The 20,704-nt window shown below is 33.8% G+C and overlaps 2 protein-coding genes across 4 annotated transcripts in view; one reads left to right on the top strand and one right to left on the bottom strand.

Moving 5' to 3' along the window:
• The window catches only part of LOC130897384 (rap1 GTPase-activating protein 1), an 848,316-nt gene that overhangs the window by 279,248 nt on the left and 548,364 nt on the right, over positions 1 to 20,704 (bottom strand). The window lies entirely within an intron of this gene.
• On the top strand, positions 4,227 to 5,968 carry LOC130897385 (enolase-like). Its single transcript, XM_057806219.1, has one exon. The coding sequence runs from the start codon at positions 4,556 to 4,558 to the stop codon at positions 5,888 to 5,890; it is 1,335 nt and encodes a 444-aa protein (XP_057662202.1). The 5' UTR covers positions 4,227 to 4,555; the 3' UTR covers positions 5,891 to 5,968.

Here is a 20,704-nt window from a genome sequence, read left to right on the forward strand (position 1 = left end):
CTTAAACATCTTTTGAAGCAACGCTATCGAATTTTTTCTGCATTTCCTTGCACCAATCAACACGAGCTTTTTTTGAGCAATTATCAAATTATGTGGTATCCAACACTATCAAACTTTTTTGACAGAAGAATGTTCATGTAATATGCCTAAAACTAATACCCAAATATGTCACATATATTGATGTTTTCTGGCACTAGAGCCGATTTTGGGTGACCTTCAAGAAATTCATCTTGTAAGGACCACGATTGAATTCGGAAACCAGTGAAACACGGTGATTCAAGATAGTGCTTTATTACCAAAACTCATAGCGAGTTAATCGGTTTAATCAACGTCGAAACTCATAGAAAATCATCGTTCGCGATTTATTTTTATTTTTTGACCAAGATGAATGTTTCAAATTCAAATCTTGGATGGCAACCCTCGTACACAATGGGGAAATCAACTTTCTAATTTGTATTTGGTTGTGAAAAGTGGCGTATATACAACGCGCGTTCTGTTTCGCTACGTATTTTGGTAATTATTACTCAATCAATTACACGCTTTTTGTAACCATTTCATTCTCTGCCACCATCGCACAACTTCGGCACACTGACGAAGTGAAAAAAGGACTTCCACAAACAATAAGAATATTGCAAAATATATAATTAATTGGCTACGAATTGAATTTTAGGTCCAAAAGTTTGATGCACTTTATATTTTTAAGGATTTGTAATGCCTGATGATATTCCTATTTTCTATAGTATTCAGACTGAATCAACTTTAACACACAAAGAGTTGAACTAAATAACTTCTAAATGAATCTTATTTGGAGTTATTTAAATAGAACCGCACACTCGGTAGTATCAATCAAGCATAGACGAATCGAAGTAAATTTGCTGGCGAATTGGCGAGGGTTTGCTGGTGGTTTAAGCATCAGGAATCACAGCAAAACGTAGGAAAGTGAAGGTCCAGGTCAATCCTATAATAATTTCATATACTTGAGATGCATTTGTATATACAGCATAGCCTCAGAAATTCAGGCTATGAGAAGTAGAAAGTTTGCTGAGGTTTTCGTAAAGTAATAGTTCGTATTTTAACATTTAGATTATAATAGATTTTGAAATGTGACGTGACGAAATTTAGGACCCTCAGACAATGTCATACTTCGTCAACCCCCTCCCACCCCCTTAACGTGACGTAATTTATGGATGGCTCTTATAGTTGCTAATCGGGCAAATAAGTTTTGCATTGCGTACAATGGAACTTGCAAAAAATTAAGTTTTATACAGTATGAGCAAGGAGTAAACAGCTCAAGAACGATAATTTTAGCAATAAATGTAGAATTTCATAGTTATTATCGTGTCGTGTCATGAATTTCGGTGTCATGAAATCCAAATTTGTCACATGTCGAATAGAACTATAGTAGAAAAACATTTTATTCATCATTTGTGTGCTTCTTTCTTGTTTTTTCATTCCCTTCTTGTATTTTGTTTATTTTTCAAAGTTTCGGTAATTTTATTTTGCAACATAATTTCTATAAACTGGTGTTGATAATTGGTTAGTTATAGATATTTAGAAGTGACCGGTATGTCCCCAGCTTCACGAGTATTCCTAAAAATTCTTTAGTAGATTATTCACAAGGTTATAAATAAATAGACTGATTGAAATCCAAAATCAAAATCAGAGCTAGCAATAAATTATAAAAGCCTATAAACATTTTATTTCTTACATTTTAAGAACACTTTGAATGGAGTATAATTACTATCTACAAGTAATTATCATTGTCTAGAGCTTTTTTAGGGCGTCTTTTTATTATTTCAATCATGTTGTACACATTCTCTCAGAGTTAAATCGATGTTAATCTTACTTGCCCTCAAGCCGTAGACTCTTTCATCAAACTTTCCCAAAGAAAATTCTCCCTCAATTGATGTCCCAGTGGAACGTAGAACTATGTTGATTAAAGGAAAATACAATGCGATTCATTTCGCTATTAATTCTTTTCAGATTTTCAGTCATCTATAAAATCAAATGAAATTGTTAATGATTTTGAGATTTTGTTTTTAAATTCAAACTATTCTTATCGAACTGGGAAATCGGACAAAAACAATCATATATATACTGTTTAAATGTATAAAACAGGTATAAATCTTGGGTTCAGAGAGCATTTTTTGCAATTTTTGTTTGTAATGTTTAAAAGTAAAATATCATACTTTAACGAAGAGTATCTCAATATTAATACAAAAATGATGTATATATTCTCTTAAAAATTCAAATGGTTGACAACATTACCATAAAAAATTCATTTTCAATATTTCCTAATTAAATTTCTTTCTTAAACAATCCGGGATTATTTTTGCCACTACTGTGATAAAATAACTTTTCTACTTTCTAATAATACATTTGTTTAAAACTAATGCAGTCGTAAAGTTAATTTTAATCCTCCATAAACATGAAGACGTTTGCATAATTGATAGATTTTTGAAAAAGCCTAGAAATACCTTGTTATATTCTCAAATTTTTTCATTTGATATCAATACAATGTTTGACTTGTCGAGCTTTAATTAGGCTAAATTTTCAATTTTTTTGGATGAATCCTTGAATTGGATTGAAATAAACTCAGCTTTGACAACAGCATAAAAATACAAAAAAACAACTGTTGTTACCTCAAATTACCAAGCGAAATATTGAAATAAAACTACGTTTACGACTTTCGCTTAAATTGGAAATTAATGTTTGATGCTTCCCTGCCTCATTTCTCAAGTATAATACCAATTACTTTGGCCCATGTAGCTTTAGGTCTTTCTCTTTTTTGGTTTTGTAAATGACCCCACTAACTCAACTGTCTTTGCTCAATGAATTCCATGAATGACATAATTTCTAGATCTCGTAGTATTTGGTCATTTGTTAATCTATCCTTTTTTGTAACACCTCTGACGTGCCTTAAATAATCCATCTCTGCAGCTTGCAATGCATTTTTTTTCTCGATTAGTGAGAGTCCATGTTTCACAGCCGTAAGTTAATATTGGTCTGTAAATTGCTTTATAAATATTTAGTTTCGTATTACTTGAGACTTTTTTTTATTCATCAGGCAGGTCTTTATGCTGTAATTTGTGTTTAAGGCTTCTCTTTGCAATCTCCGCATCTTCATTTCCTGTATTTTCTATTTCTGCTCCAAGGTATTTAAATGTGCTAATCGTTCCAATCGTATGCCCTTCTATTTCTACGTTTATTATTTGTTATTTCTACTATTTTCTTACCAAACTGCTTTAGTGTGTTGTTCTAGATGTCAAAGTTTTTCTGTAGATCTTGGATGACTATATCCATCATTAACCCCCTCAAATATATTCACTATTTGCAGGTTATTGGACAAAACGTACATTTTCTTCTAGTTGTATGAGCAGATATTTATTATATCATCTATTAAGAAATAGACTCAAGCCACAACCTTAACTTGATCCTTATATGGTTGAAAAATCCTCTTGAATTAGGTTGTTAATAAAAACATGTTCGACATTTCGTTAATATAAACGCATGATTGCATTTCGTCAACATCTATTTTTTTTCTTTCTAATCGTTCAAATATTTCTGCCCTCGGTACTTTGTCAAAAGCTTTCTCTATAACCAATACATCCAAATAATGCATCTGTACCTCAGCAGACAGCTTTATCTATAAGTTGTTTGATTGTAAATACATGATCTTGTATACTTCAACATTTTCTACTTTTGGTCTCAATTTGTATCTAGAATTTTTTGGTAAACTTACATCCAGGTACACAATAATGTTATTTCTCTATAGTTGTTATATTGTTCGTTATCTCCTGACTTATAAATGGATAATAACAATGCTATTTGGTATCTTTGCCCTTTTTCCATACCATTCTATCCCATAGCTTTCAACATTTCAGTTATTATTGTGTCGCAACCGGCAGCTTTTCCATTTTTTAGCCATTTCATCACTTTTATAACTACTCTCTTCGTTTTCGTCGTGGTTTACTTGTTTTATTAATTTCTTTATTTAGTTATACATTATCTTATATTCCCAACAGTAGTTGCTTAAAATTCGACTTCCATCTTTCCTCTACTTTCGCCTCTTGTGTTAAGATTCTATCAATTTCATCCTTTATCTATATTTCTTCTTGTTTCTCACCAGATTATGTAGATTTAATTGTTTTGTTAAACAATTTTTGCTCTCTCTCTCTCTCCAGTTTTTTACCGTAGTTTTTTTGCTTCGGTTAATACATATTTTTCTTTTTTTCTCTGTAATTTGTTGTATCATATATTAATATCATTGATGTACTTCTAAAGAAATAAAATCGAATCCTAACCAATCGGTATTGCAAACGACATGCACATCATACTCGACTGACGTCTTGTCAATGTTTATAACAGTACCACAATGATCGTTATTGTGATCCTTATAACATAAATTTCTATTAAACGTATCAACACTTTCAATCTAGTCGTACACTTTCAATAAAATATCATCTTATGTCATGCGCAAATATCAAAATTTAAGTAATTGTCAAATTCTGTAATTCTCTATACTAAATAACCATTTTTCATCAAAATTTAAACCATGTCTTGTCAAAAGAAAGTATCTGATGGAAACAAGAACATAAAGAGCATTTATGCAAGAAGTATTTTTGATTCAAGAGGTAATCCTACCGTGGAAGTTGATCTTAAAACAGATATAGGTATGTTTAGAGCTGCTGTTCCCTCCGGCGCCAGTACTGGAGTACACGAAGCTTTAGAACTCAGAGATGGCACAAAAAACTTGTATCATGGTAAAAGCGTTTTTAAAGCGATTGAGAATATCAACGATATAATCGCGCCGGCTCTTCTGGAAAAAGATTTCGATGTACTTGAACAAGAAACGATAGATAAGTTCATGATAGATCTCGATGGTACTGAAAATAAATCTAAATTAGGAGCGAACGCGATATTAGGTGTGTCTTTGGCCATTTGTAAAGCCGGAGCTGCTAAAAAAGGTATTCCTCTGTACAAACATATAGCCCAGTTAGCTGGCAATAAAAATCTCATTCTTCCTGTTCCTGCTTTCAATGTTATTAACGGCGGATCTCATGCTGGAAACAAATTAGCTATGCAAGAGTTTATGATACTTCCTACTGGAGCTACTTCGTTTACAGAAGCGATGCGGATGGGAAGCGAAACCTATCACCATTTGAAGAAAGTCATTCATGAAAAATTCGGTTTAGATGCCACTGCTGTAGGTGATGAAGGAGGGTTTGCTCCAAATATAGACAGTGCAGAGGATGCTTTACAACTAATAGCAACTGCTATTGACAAGGCCGGATATACGGGAAAGATAGAAATCGGTATGGACGTGGCAGCTTCTGAATTTTTCAAAGATGGTTTATATGATTTAGACTTCAAAAATCCAAATTCAGACAAGTCCAAATGGATCGATGGCAATACTCTATTCCAAACGTATCAGTCGTTTATAAATAAGTTTCCTATAGTATCTATTGAAGATCCATTCGATCAAGACGACTTTCCCACTTGGAAACAAATGACTTCTAGTGTCCAAATCCAAATTGTAGGTGATGATCTTACCGTTACTAACCCAAAGAGGATTCAAATGGCTGTAGACGCTGGCGCTTGTAACTGTTTGCTATTGAAAGTTAACCAAATTGGATCCGTTACCGAGTCAATACAAGCACATCAATTAGCAAAAAGTAACGGATGGGGTACAATGGTATCACACAGGTCGGGAGAAACCGAAGATACTTTTATAGCTGATTTAGTGGTAGGGTTGTCAACAGGGCAAATTAAAACCGGAGCACCTTGCAGATCCGAACGTCTTGCTAAATATAATCAGATATTGAGAATCGAGGAAGAGCTATGTAAATCAGCGAAATATGCCGGCAAGGATTTCAGAAACCCAAATTGAAAATGACATGATATTTATCACTTTTTTAACTTTCTCGTTTATTACAATTTTGGTAAAATAAAAAGATTCATATATAAATTTTTTTTATTTTTAAATTTAACGTTTTTTCAATTGAAAAAAAAATAAGCTTTATAATTTCAGTTAAAACAAAGATATTCCAAATTTGAGGTTTTGATCGAAGTGATGCTCTTTCCACAAACTTTCTAGTTGTTGTTAGTTTAGTGTTGTGAAATTATTGAAATCTAGAAGGGGATTCAAAAATAGTCCCCAAAATATAGTCGCAAAACAATTAAGAGAGGTGGAAAGTAGTGGTAAACTCTTTGAAAGGTTGAAAATAATTTTTTATTATAAAGAGTATAGTCTAAAAAAAGCATGAAATTCAAATAAGGAAGGTGAAGGATAATGATAACAAATGCTGAAGGATGAGATTAGGTATTGAATAATAAAAGACAATAGCAGTATAAAATAGTGATAAATTTCTTTAATTTCTTATATCTTTTGATGTGTTTGTGATTCTAAATCGTCTTAAATCTTAAGTCTCTTCTGATTTATAATTAATTTTGAGACAGAAAAAAATTTTACGTTTCGACTTGTTGCGATCTTTACAAAAATATTAAACTTTTGACGATACTTATTTTTTTAAATTATTCATCAGATCAAAAAAAATATGTTTGAAAGAAAATTTAATATGCTTTAATATGTATATAAATTTATGAAAAGTTATATCGACTTTCTACGTTTAACATGAAATTAAAGCATTAAGTGAATCTAATCAAGTTAGTTGTGGAATGTTAAGCACTCTTTTTCTACTGCAATAAATGTTCTATCGGATTTAGTTCAGGACTGTATACTGGCCACTTCGCCGTAAGCCGACTTCTGCAATGTATTCTTGCACGATTCTGGCGGTGTGCGGCCATGCATAAAGGTTATTCGTCTCCAATGTAGTCGACGTAAGGAACCAGATGAATGATAAAATCTTCACGATTGCCTCTACGAATGAACACAGGGTCGGTTCGTGCCCCAATAGAAATTGCACCCCAGATCATGCACAGAACAGATCCCCATTGTTCCAACGTCCAATTCAGATAATTCTGTGCAAAACGCTACAGTTTTGGACCTATCGCAGGTGTTTTAGGGGTCCGGTTATTTTCCTACACTCTTCGTCTTGCTTTCCACTGACTAATAGTCATTCCTCACATCTCACGGAGCTGTCATTGCACTTGAACGGCATTAAATTGACGGTTCTTAATATTCCTGACCAATAAAGCAGCCTTCTACATGTTTCAGATAGACTATGGAAGGATCCAGCATCCTGACCAAGTCCATTTTAGATTGAAGCAATAACTTGGGCGGCTTTTTATGGTGTAGTATGCCATAAACTAACAAACTTGAACATTATTGAGCTTAGAAAAAACAAATAATATGCAAATTTTTGTTGCAAACGCAATAATTTTAAAATTTGACAAATATAAACGATAAGTCTTGATCATTTATCTATATTCACATTAAAGCATATTAAATTGTCTATTTCTTTTTTTTGAACTGATAAATAATTTGAAAAAAATTCAGTTTAATCAAGAGTTTCCATTGGGCGGATTTCTATGCTAGCAAGTGTACATTAAACAAAGAAAAGTTGATGGGATTATTATCTGAACGTCTCCTTTAAACTGCCATTCTAACATACTATCAAATTTCTGATTAATCTATTTATTACATATACGTAGACATTTAAAGTGGCTTTAGGACAATAGTCGACTGCCAATGGGCGATAGTTAGCCAACAGTTCATTAACGGTCATTTACCAGAACATAAACGTCAATTAAGATCCCTGGATATTTCGCCATCACAACGATTCCGGACTACCGTGTATGGTATTTCATAATGTAGTGGCTAATAAAACACTTACGGAAGTATATGATAGACAAGATTAATGACAAACCCTTAGTTTTAGATACTATCTTAATGATTTTACGGTTAGTGTAGTAATATTTTGAAGCTAATAAGTTGAACTGGAGAGACCTGGGACAAGATTCTCACAAAAGATAACACAAATATTGTGGTATCAAAACAAAATATAGATGAAACGGGAAATTCCAAAATATCGGAAGTAGATAACAAGAAATAATGACAAAGCACCAAATTCATTACCCAGCTCACCTCTTTCGACAACCGCTCAAATAATATACTCAATGAGTACAAGGACTTTGTACACCAGCCTCCAAATATATGCTAAAAGCTCCTCCAGCCCCATCCACTTCCACTGCTGAATTATATGCAATATATCGAGCTACACTCATCGCCGCTTCATCAAAAGAACCTAATCACCTCATACTCACAGACACTCTTAGTTCAATCCAAACTCTTCAAAAAATTCACACCACAAATTCCTTAGAAATCAAAATCAAGCAACAACTGCAATATATACAAGACAACTACAAAAAAATAGTATTCTGTTGGAAACGAAGAGGCAGACCTGGCCACTAAGGAAACTGTAAATAGTGATAGTGCGGGGTGCGCGAACTTTTTTATTACTGCCGATATTAAAACAATCCTAAAGCGTAAAGTGCTTAATGAATGGGAGAACAAATGGTCAACGTCCACACATAAACTTCGTGAAGTAAAAGACTCAGTAAAACCATGGTGAATACTACCGGAAAATCGTAGAGATGAAGTTCTTCTAACTGACCCATAGCTACTCATGATGCTAGACCTGAACCAAAATGTAGCAAATGCAATTGCAAATTGACTATAAAACACATAATCGTAGAATGTCCATCTCTTAACTCAGAAAGATCATCATCAAATCTACCACTCGGAACAATACCTGAAATTTTAGGACCTCAATATAATATTATTTACCTTAAAAATTACCTTAAGCAGATCTCTATCATAAATTTAATTTAATAAATATTTAGAGATAAAATACTTTATTTTTTCTAAATCGCTAATAATCAACCAGTATACGGTTGGTGCGAATTTTGTAATAAAAAAAAAAAAGAAATAATGATTCGACATAGAATTGCAGCAATATTAAAATGAATATTTCGTAGAGTTTGAGCAATTGAAACCTTTTTCGATGCGATTATAAAACCGTACATGTTTGATTAGCCACAACAATTTCACTATATATCATTGAAGTTGGCTATATATGTCTGTACAGGTACTTGGCAGATGACTCCACGCATACATGTATATATCATGCATATCTGATTATTGAATAGCTTTCTCGACATTTGAATTTGAATAAGAGCCATTCCATTGTTTATCGGGCAAAGAATAGAAGCATTGAAGTTTTTTCTTCGCATGAGTGGTTTCACTTTGTATTCTTATTTCAAATTATAGACGGTGAAAATTTCACGGGCATCTTTTAAAAATAAACAAACTTAAAACTATGTTCTCTTCAATGAGAAGGAATTGTTTCTACATTGAATATGAAAGCAATGAGGGACAAAACAAAGAAACCCGGGAAAAGTTATGAAAATACATAAAACATTCACAAGAATATTTATACAGTGTATCTACTTGTTGGAACCATATGGAAAAATTGTTGTTTATTAGTGGTTTTATGAAAAACAGTTATTCTTGATAAAAAGTTCTGCATGGTCCAAAAGTTAAAATGCAACCATCAGATATCAATTTTTTAAAGCATTATTCGAGGTTTGTCAAAAAATTTGAATTTGTGCAAGAGGAAAATGTTATAAAGTAAAGTTGTTTTGATTTAAAAGTTATATTTAAATATGCAATTACAGCCATGTATTAAAAAAAAATTTTATTTTAATTACAATTCATCAACAGCTTATACGGTTTATACCAAAGAAAAATATGAAACCCATAGTCATGTTGTTGTTAATAAAGTTGTACGGGAGTCATCCTTATCAATAATTTACATGATCGATTGCGATTGCGTATAACGCCTCTACGACTCAAAGAAAGCAAAAGATTTTAATATTTTTTTTTTGTTTATTTTCCCCTTTAATTCACAATCTGTTCGCAATAGAGCCATAAGTTAAGATTTTGAGTACTAATTAAATAGACTTAGATTAGATTAGACTAGGATTAATAACCCAGTGGATATTTCATATTAAGGAATGAGATGATAGTCTGACGGAGCCAAATCTGGCGAATAAGGGGGGTATTCTAGTAAATCAAACCGCAAATCACGAATTTTTTGCATGGCAACATGAGATTTATGTGTAGGGCCGTTGTCCTGCAAACACAAAACATCTTTGGATAGCTTTCCGCATCTTTTCTGTTTAATTTTTTCCCATAGAGTGGTCAATAATGTGGAGTAGTAATCTCCAGTTATTGTTCTACCCTTATCCAAAAAATCGATCATGATTACTCCATGGCAATCCCAAAAAACTGAAGCAAGAACTTTTCCAGCAAATTTTTGGACACGAAACTTTTTAGGTCTTGGAGAATCAGAGTGTGGCCATTCCATCGATTGTTGCTTTCTTTCTGGATCGTAGAAATGTACCCAAGTCTCATCCATAGTAAAAATTCGGTTTAAGAAGTCTACATCGTTTTCAAATCGTGCACAGATCGAACGCGATGCTTCTACCCTTGCACACTTTTGGTCAACATTCAAACATTTGAGGATCCATTTTGCAGCAAATTTTCTCATGTCCAAATTGACGTGAACTATATGATGAACGCGTTCATATCCTTCAAATATCCATTTTAGCCCAATTCGACGGTCTGACAAAATCATGTCATGAACTGCGTCGATATTTTCGGGGACTGACACAGAAACTGGCCTTTCCGACCGGTAATAATCTTCAATGGAAAATTTACCTCTTTTGAAGCTTGCAGTCCAATTTTTCACGGTCGCATACGAAGGACATCGATCTCCAAGGGTATTAAGCATATCTTCGTAAATATGCTTACCTCTCAACTCTTTTAAATACAGGTACTTGATGATGGCTCGATACTCCAATTTTTCGATTTCCACAATATCAGTGGATATCTTTTTTCTTTTAATTTTGTTGCGTAACTCTGGTTCACTTTATTGACGTCAAACTTTACACTGACACTTCTAATAAATTATTGTTCGTTGCTATGGTAACGCAATATTTTGTTTATGCATGGAACTGGTCTAGGCTAACTAGCTGCGGTTCCTGATTTGGTCTTGTCTAGACATAAAGTATTCGTTCATCCTTGAAGTATTTCCCTTACATTTGAGCTCGGATCCCAAGTATACATTGAAGAAGCTGGACTCGATAAATGAAAATGCATTTCGACGTATAGATCCAGAGATCATAAACACAAACAGTTTAGAGCAAGTTTTGCCGATACTACCAGAGCAGATGCTTCCTAGAGCTATCCAATAACGTAATTTATCATAACTCTTTCTTTAGAAGGAGCTCTTGGGAATCAGCTACCAAGGTTTATCAACTAGATATCAATACATCCTCGTAATACGTTGCGACACTAGGTTTTTCACTCAACTCAAGTTTTTGCTGGAAACCTTTCGATAATTTCTATATTCGAGTTTGACGCCGACCCCCAGAGTTATACTCCAGTTAGGTTTGTGAATAATCAAGACCGTGTTCTCAAGAGATAGCTTGGAGTTTCTTCCGATAATCGAGTAGAGTTTATGCAGTTTGAGGCCAAGTTGTTTCCTTTCAATGAAGATTTCTACGTTAGTTTTCTATCCAAGTGAATTCCGAGGTGATTTAAGTCTTCTCGTTGTAGTGCTTCCTTGCCGTTTAGACTCACGGGTGGATGATTTCCTCTTCTATTTGTGAATGTTATATGTACCGATTTTGTTTCATTGACTTTTATTCTACACAACTTTAGATTTTAATATATCGTTACAATTGTCTGTATTTGATTTTTTAATACCGATTAATATTTGATATCAAGAAATGTTACTTATTATAATGAAACACAATAATGTTTACATGATAGTTCACTTGATTCAAAAAATTATATTGTTTTATATACTTTCTACTTAATTACTGAAAGAATTTACTATTTCTACCTGTGTTTTTGTACTCAACAACACATTAACTGTTATGAAACCATTCTTCATTCAATTTTCAAGGGTTAAATCATATTATGAGCATGACTTGACGATAATTTAACCACATCGAGCGCTGTAATCGATTCCGTTGTCTTCACAATATATACTCTGCTCTCTGCCAATATGCCTAAATGTAAAAATCTTCAAGATCCTAAGAGTTAAGGGTATCTCTCAAGTCTATATGTTATGCTAAGTTCTAAAATTCTTTTTTTTTACCCGATTTTTTGTATTGAGGACAGTTTCAATTGATATTTTACTTCAGATATAAACCTACGTTTAACTTATTTCTAAAAAATTCATTCTTAGACATGTTAAATCATAAATTTACAAATTTTTCATATCACAAATGATAATGGAATCAACTTCTATGGTTAATAAATTAAGAAAACGTGATGCCCCCTTTTAATTTATCTATTGCTAAAAATTATGTAAAAGCAAGCGCTTACTTAAGTTCGAATTTAATCCTTGAAATTATTTTAAATTTCGGTACATAACCATATTTTTTATGTTTTTTTTTTATTCTAACTCTCTAACTATTTCATCCGACAAAATATTAATTTGAATATAATCACTGTAAATTAATTAATAATAGATAAAGATTTCGGTAGAACTCGTTATATCTGTCCAACCCAAACATTCGCTTTAATCCTCATCCGCTGCAGAATATAAAATTTATTTCGTCGAGTTCACAGAAACCCACTAACAATACGAAATCTGTATCCGTTTTCTATCTGATCCAGATATAATTATATGGCCGAAAATATCGAATAATGTTAGTAGACGGTGGGGAGACATCTGGTATGGAGTCAAGTCTCGGCACATGCCGTTTCCGATAAACGCTCAGCACCTGCCAACGCCGACCCGTTGGTATTCGCTTGCCCGCTGTTTCGACTACTCATCCGATAACCAGAAGATACAAGCTGTTTTCATCGTCTGTTAATTACACGAAACAGATTCATAGTGAACCGGCGAATTATTATATTTTTCAATCAGCCACAACAATATATCATTAATCATATTAAACAATTATTCTGTAAACTAATAATACTTATTAACAAATCAACAAATTCCAAGTTCTTATAAAAAAATTTTTAAAAAAGTACAATTGTTGAGAAAAGTTCAACAACTTCAAACTAAATTCTTGATTCTGAATTACTACCCAACCTGTCTAGAAATCGATTTTCAAAGTTGTACCGCTCAACTAACTACTGCATCAGTCTCTTACCTGCAGACTGGTGGTCCAACAATTACCATCCGATTGCTTTAGTCCCAACGATTGCCAAGGTCGTGAAAAAGCTTAACCAGCAAATCAAGAGTTATCTTAGGTTCGCTAACCAACGTATGGAGAGGAACAAAAAATACAGGGAATCCTGGGCAATCGTTCTGAACATAGTAAAGCCTTTTGGCAGTGTCTGAAATGCTAACTTGCTAAATAAATCCAGATTATAAGGTTTATCGTTTTCTCTTATCGACTGACTTAGTAGCTTCGTCAAAGACTGATCCATCCAGATTTCCATCGGTGTTCTGGGATGCATCTTGTCATTTACTTGATTTCTTCTGTACATCAACGATCTACTCGACAAAATTGTCAAATAGATCTATAGCTTGGACGATGATAGCACACTGTTGTCTTCGCTTAATTTAGTCGTCCCCATAGAAACTCAATCCCATAGACAACAACAGATCACTATCATCAATACCGATATTTAAAACATTCTGAAATGAAGATACAGAAGCAATCTGATTGTCAAAGCAAAGCCTCATGTAGCTATATATATGTACAAAGAAAGCTGTAGCTGCTGTTCCTCATTTGGTCTGGTCTGGACATAAAATATTCGTTCATCCTTGGAGTATTTTCCGTAGATCTGAGCTCGGCTCCCTAGTATACACTGAAGAAGCTGGACTCGATAAAGGAAAATGCATTACGACGAATAGATTCAGAGATCAGAAACACAAATAGTTTAGAGCAAGTTTTCCGATACTACCAATATCTACTCGACAGGTAGATACCCATAACGTAATTTATCATAACTCTTTCTTTAGAAGGAGCTCTTGGGAATCAGCTACCAAGGTTTACCAACGCTACAGCTTACAGAACTTCAAGACCAACATCTACGGGTATCTCTATATTGCAGGCATCACTCGAGATACTCGAGTTTACCTCTTGTACTTACTTTTTATATAAAAAAACGTAGTTACAATTCGCCGCATACACATAGCTATTGAGTAAGTGGTCGATCTAGGCAGAATGATCTAGTAGGATTAGTGCTACAAATTCTAATACAAAAAATGTTGTCGTGTCTGCTACTTCTTAGCACTGTCATGCTATAATATATTGTGGATAGAGACTATCATTACATATAGGTAGTTATAGTAATACAGAAAAGACTGATTGAAAAGTAAACAAAAAATGGAGACCAATCAATTAGAAAATATTTAAACAAAGAAGATTACTCCAAAATCATTAAATGTAGTACGCTGATTAGTACAAATTCAGGTTTTTTCAATGACTGCAAAAGTGAGATTTATCGCTAGCCATAAATTACTGTTCGGACATGAATTTAAAATATACTTTCATCTAACCAATAGCTGCGGTAATCAAACATTTTGGTTGAAATAGCGTATATTCACTATTCACCATATCCAAATAAACGTCACAAAATGAATTTCACATCGTAATCACAAAGTCGAAACTGTTTTAACGAGAAAGGTAGCAATTGAACACATTTTAATCTCACATACGAGGACGATTTAAAGAAAAATTCATTTATATAAATATATCCAAATAAATTTCTTCAATTTCTTATTTGATTATTTCCACCAGATGAGTGGAGAAATAGCATTACGATTCCACTATTTAAAAAGGGAGATAAAAAATGCCCGAGAACTATAGAGGAATAAATCTACTATGCACAACGCTGAAATTAACCACAAATATAATAACAAATAAAATAAATGAATTTATCTCACTAGCAGATGAACAACAGGGTTTCAGTTAGAGAAGATCATGCACGGACGCAATATTTGTCATAAGACAAATAACGGAAAAATCGATCGAATATAATCGACCGGCCTTCATGTGTTTCATTGACTTGCAGAAGGCCTTCGATCGAATACAATTAAAAGACATAATACACCTTCTCTATGATAGACAGATACCATATAATGTCATTAAAATAATCGAAAATATATACTCAAAAAATACGATCCAAGCAAAAATAAATGATGACCTAACTGAGCAGATACCTGCATTAGGCAAGGGGCCTCTCTCAGTCCGCTCCTATTTAATATAGTGATGGATGAAATCATAAAACAAGTACGCAAACTAAGAGGATACAAAATGGGAAATAAAGAAGTCAAAATCCTGTGCTATGCAGACGATGCGGTACTGTTGGCGGAGAACGAGGACGATCTGCAAAGGCTACTGTACCAATTTAACAAAACACCAAAAAAATTCAATATGATAATATCAGCGGCAAAGACAAAATCAATGGTTACTTCCAAGACACCGATCAGATGTAAGCTTGTGGTGGATAACAAAATAATACACCAGGAAATAAAATTTAAATATCTGGGAATCGAAATGTCTGGACACGGGGACGTGGAGACGGAAGTAAGAAACCATGCTACAAGAGCCTCAAGAGCAGCAGCATACCTAAATGACACAATCTGGCGAAATAAATACATTCGAACTGAAGCAAAAGCCCGCATATATAAGACCGCAATCAGACCTATATTATCCTATGCAGCAGAGACCCGACCTGAGACCTCTAAAACGAAACGGATATTGGAGACTACAGAAATGAAAATAGTTCGAAGAATAGAGGGAAGAACACTAATGGATAGAGAAAGGAGTGAAAACATAAGACGAACATGCGGGATAGATAACATCAATGACTGGGTACTGGATAGAAAGATAAAATGGAATGAGCACATTGACCGCATGACGGAAGAACGAATTGTGAAAATATCAAGGGACAAATCACCAGCAGGACAAAGAAGCCTTGGAAGACCTAGGAAAAGATGGAGTGACAACCTCCCAGGTGACTGAGCAGAGGCAATGACGTGAAGAAAAACAGGCAATGATGCCTATACACAGCAGGAAGAAGAAGAAGAAGAATTTCTTATTTCTTAGACCTTCTGATATATATAATGCATCTAAATGTTCTTGATTTTAGGTCTCTTCTGTTTTTTTTGACAATTTTTAAAAGACAGATAAATTTTGATAAAGACTTAAAGAAAAGTCGACTCTTCCTTCATTTTTATCTTTGTATCCGGTTGCATAATTCGTAAGTATGATTCTCCAATTTCAAAAAGATCGTTGCAAGTCTATCCATTTAGGAACGCAGACACGACCTTTACATTCCTACTCCACGTTCAGAAGGGCTCAATATTTTACAGTGCAAAAAAATGCACCATCACTTACCAATTGAAATCAAATCGACAGCATCTTTAATTTGCACTACTCAGGACCGAAATAAGTATGCCGAAATTGTCGCCAACCTTCAAATGGCAGATGACATGCAAAATCGAATTAATAGAATCAAATATCTCCTTGAAACAATATGTTCAGTTTTTCTCCTTGAGCTTTGTTTCTACTTTAGGAACATCCTTATATATTATAATCGTATCAGACAACAAAGGAAATTTCGCAATTTGAAGAATTTAACGTCTTTGACACGCTAAACTCACCAGTGCAAGAAAGAGGATAAAAAAGCAGGATTTCCTAGTACTTTTCAGAGAAGGAAATTACTCGTCGCGTCATTGTTACTTTATATACTAGAAAATCCACAATTTGCTACGTAATATGCTAAGAACTTTAGCAGAAGGAAATAGAACAGATAATAAAAAAATTTGGTAATTTTGGAAATATTACCAAGATAATAACCATGAACAATTGGGAGTCATTAAGTGTTTTTGAAAATAATATTAAGATATGAGCTAAATTCGAAATTCGTATTCAAATTTGAAACGAATAATCAATCATTGTGTTACTGATTCGATTATGATACGAGGGTTGCTACTTAAGGTTTGATATATGGCAACACTGATGTGAATATGTCAAATCTGTCATTGTCATCATAAAGTTTGACATGTTGTCATGCGAGATGCTGATGTATAAGGAGACTACAGGTCGACAAAAATCCCAACTCAACATCACACTCAAATTCAGTCGCACCACACGTACCCCAGAAGGGAAGGGCATATCGGAGATGGGATTCAATAAAGGGTTAATAGACTGTTAAGGAGATGGATAAGTTTAGTTTTTTGAAAAGTGATCTCAGCGCAAAACAATAGGAACTTAATTTTTTAGATAAGGCGGCTGTATGTAACTCCCATTTCAAGGAATTGTCCACAACAAGCCCTAAGAATTTTATAAATTCAACGACGTCAATGGTGGTGGACAATGCGTTAATGCAAAACAACAGCAAGATGATTTATCACTGTATCAAGGTGATTGGATACAGTTCAATCTTGAATCCACTAGTGAAAAGAGCCGATAGGAACTGGTCGAGTTATTGTAGGGGGTATTCTTGTTGTAAAATTATCTGGAAAACCTAGCTATAGCATCATTCGAAAAACTAATTTATGACTAAGACAAAAAGAATAGGATTCTGCCACCGTATTTTCCGGATTTACTTTCAACTCACAAAAAAATACTTTGGAGAAATTATTAATGTATAACTTTGTAACGTAATTATAAGTTATACTCACGTAAAAAATCTGTTATTCTCACCTATAACAAAAAGAAAATATGTAAATAATGTAAGCAGAGAAAGAAGAATCGAATGTGTTAATCGATTTATTTCTTCGTATCGAAAGAAAAATTGGAACATAAACATTATGTATTATCAAGATGGAAAATCTTTAGACAACTTTAGTAAAAATATTAATATAGGAGGATTGCTATTTAAGTTTCGAGATATGGTAACACTAATGTGAATATGTCTAATCTGACACTACCATCATAAAGTTTTTTAATAGTGAATGCACTCAGAACGGATTGTCATACGAGTGCTATTTGAGTTAGTGATAAATTAAATCGCGAACATTTTCGTGAAATGGTTTTCTATGATGTGGATTAAACCGATCAATTCTCTTCTACTTTTGGTGATCTCGAGTCACCGTGTTTCGCTGGTTTTCCGAATTCCGTCATGGTCGCTACAGGATGAATTTCGTGAAGATCGTCCAAAATCGGCTGTTGTCCCAGAAAACATCGTTGCTGCGAGTAAACTGATATTGGAAGATCGTCATGTGACATACCGTGAGATTAAGGCATACTTCAGCATTAGTACCACTCGCATATATTCAATATAGCATGAACATTTGGCTGTCAATAAAATTTGTCCGCGTTGGATACCGTATATCGCTGTGCTTCAAAAGACGTCAATAAGATCGTGACAGGTGACGAACCATAGATCTATACATTTGAACAAGAAACTTAATAACCATCGGCTGTATAGAGCAACATAGAACGGTCAATTTTTAATGCTACGCTAGCATTTGTTTAGCAGAAGTGTTCGAAAATCGCAGAAGACGAATTATTCGTCACCACCACAATGTAAGCTTTCACACATCAGTTCAAACAAAAACGTTTTTGAACAGTCATAACATCGAATTGATAGGTCATTCACCGTACAGACCTTGTTTGCTACCCAATGATTGGGTTGATGCGTTCAAATCACTTGTTTTGGAGGTACCTCGATCGGAATGGAAAGAATGCTTCGACAATTGGTTCAACGCATTCAAAAGATCTTAATTTTGATAAACAATCAAGCTATATCCAATAATAAATCTGAAAACTTAAGTATCAACCCTCGTAAAATCGAAATGCCCATATTGTCTATCTTTATGAATTGCACAAAAAATATTTTCTAATGAATTTCAGTGTGTATTTGTTCGATCCTCATAAAATTGTAGAAGCTACATTAGTACATCTGGCATGAAAGCTTTTGGACGTAAAAATGATGTACACAAATAAACGGTATTGAGGGTTGCCGCCCAGAAATAACAACATACAAAATTAAATTGAATAGGAAGGTTAAATGTTGTTTTCTTGCTTGGCATGAATTAGGTGAAGTGAGTCGTTAGAAACGCATTAGCTTTTCCAAATATTATCGTTTTAACTCGTTCACTACAGGTGATCAAGATTCTTCCAATATAAATAATTTTTGACGGAAAATAAATATAGTTTGCAGTAGTTGTTTTGAATAAGTATTGATATTTGTTTATAGTATGAAGAGAACCCATAATATTAATACGTGGTAACTAAAAATTACAATGAAAGCATACACTCTCGGCATCTGATATCATTTAAATTTATTTAACAGATAAAAATATATTTCAATTTCTTTTGTCGACATCTTTTACTGATTTGTGAAAAAGCGAAGCCACATTTGTCGTACTGCTTAGAAATTTCCCATTTGTCGCTTCAGTTCACGCTGTATAATTTTACAATAGTTATAATCAAATTAACATTTTTGTTATTAATCATCTACGCAAATCCTCATACAAGAATTGCGTATTGAACATAAAACATCACGACCACTGCCGACTAAACTTTTAGCAGCGCTTCCTTCATGGACCACCGCCATAAGAGAGAGAATAGTTTTCTTTGGACGTTGTAAATGAAATATTTCGTCTATTTCTCTTAAACAAAGTTAGATACGAATATTAACTGAATGAGGCAAACGGCTTATTTCGAAAACATCGTAAAATTTCATGTTTTTTATCTTTTGCAGCTTGTACTTTATATCGAAAGTAGATGTAAGATTGTTAGGTCTCTTAAAAGTATTGTAAATTTGTCCAGACTATAGAGAGTAGCGATTAGGAGGAGTATCATGTCATATGGGAGAAAAGTAGAAACATTGTCCAGCTTTATACGATAAATAGCAGTTCAAAAACCTTCCAGAATGGCGTTGGCGTAGACAAAGGGTATGGTATGAATGTACCAATTGTAGATGAATTGAAGTATGCCCAACAACTTGCATTGAAGAAAGTGGGAATAATATTGGCGCTTCCATTAAAATTCTTCCTGATTCTAATATTGCGTCATCCTTATTTAACACATTTCCACTTCCTCAAGTACGTACATTGTTCTCCATCTTTCTGTAATTTTATAATAAGACCCATGACAAGAAAGACTTACGAGGATGGTCCCAGAAGTACTTGGCCTGACCTAGAGAAGGCAGTAGTTGTTTGAAAAAATACCACTGTATTAGAAACTCTATACAGCAAATATTTCAAATTTGAAGACGCTACGTTGTTTAGTATTTGTTTGGTAGCCATCAATAGCGAACGTTTTCAACGAATTTGTAAACATGGAAACAATTTTTCATTGTTATGTGATACAATATTTTCATTTCAAACGTCTTAGCCCAACCAATATGAAAGCTGATCCAGATTCTACTCTGGGTAAGATTGTTCTTCGTTATAAACAGTAAAATATTGGGTTGCAGAGTTTAAACGAGGCCTTACGTTCTGTGAAGACCAACTTCGCATTTGTCGACCAAATGAGGTGACTATTCCAGAAACTTTGATGAAAATCCTCAACGCGGTACTGGATGATCGTCGACTGAAAGTGCGCGAGCCTGCAGACATAGTAGGTTTTGGACACTGTGCACAATATGGGTGCCGCGTTTGTTAATGAACTAACTCTTAAAAAACGCGATCATGAACATTATCTTCGTGATCGGTTGATAACTATTTCAATATTCACAAACTTCTAAATAGTTTTTCTTTCACAAAAATGTGGTTACTCAGTATGTGCTGTACAGTTTTGGCTCCAG

This window comes from Diorhabda carinulata, chromosome 8, assembly GCF_026250575.1.
Source record: "Diorhabda carinulata isolate Delta chromosome 8, icDioCari1.1, whole genome shotgun sequence".
NCBI classification, from domain to species: Eukaryota; Metazoa; Arthropoda; class Insecta; order Coleoptera; family Chrysomelidae; genus Diorhabda; species Diorhabda carinulata.

Bases quoted from the DNA above. Each gene is read 5' to 3' on its own strand.
- LOC130897385 (XM_057806219.1), top strand. From the start codon at position 4,556: ATGTCTTGTCAAAAGAAAGTATCTGATGGAAACAAGAACATAAAGAGC.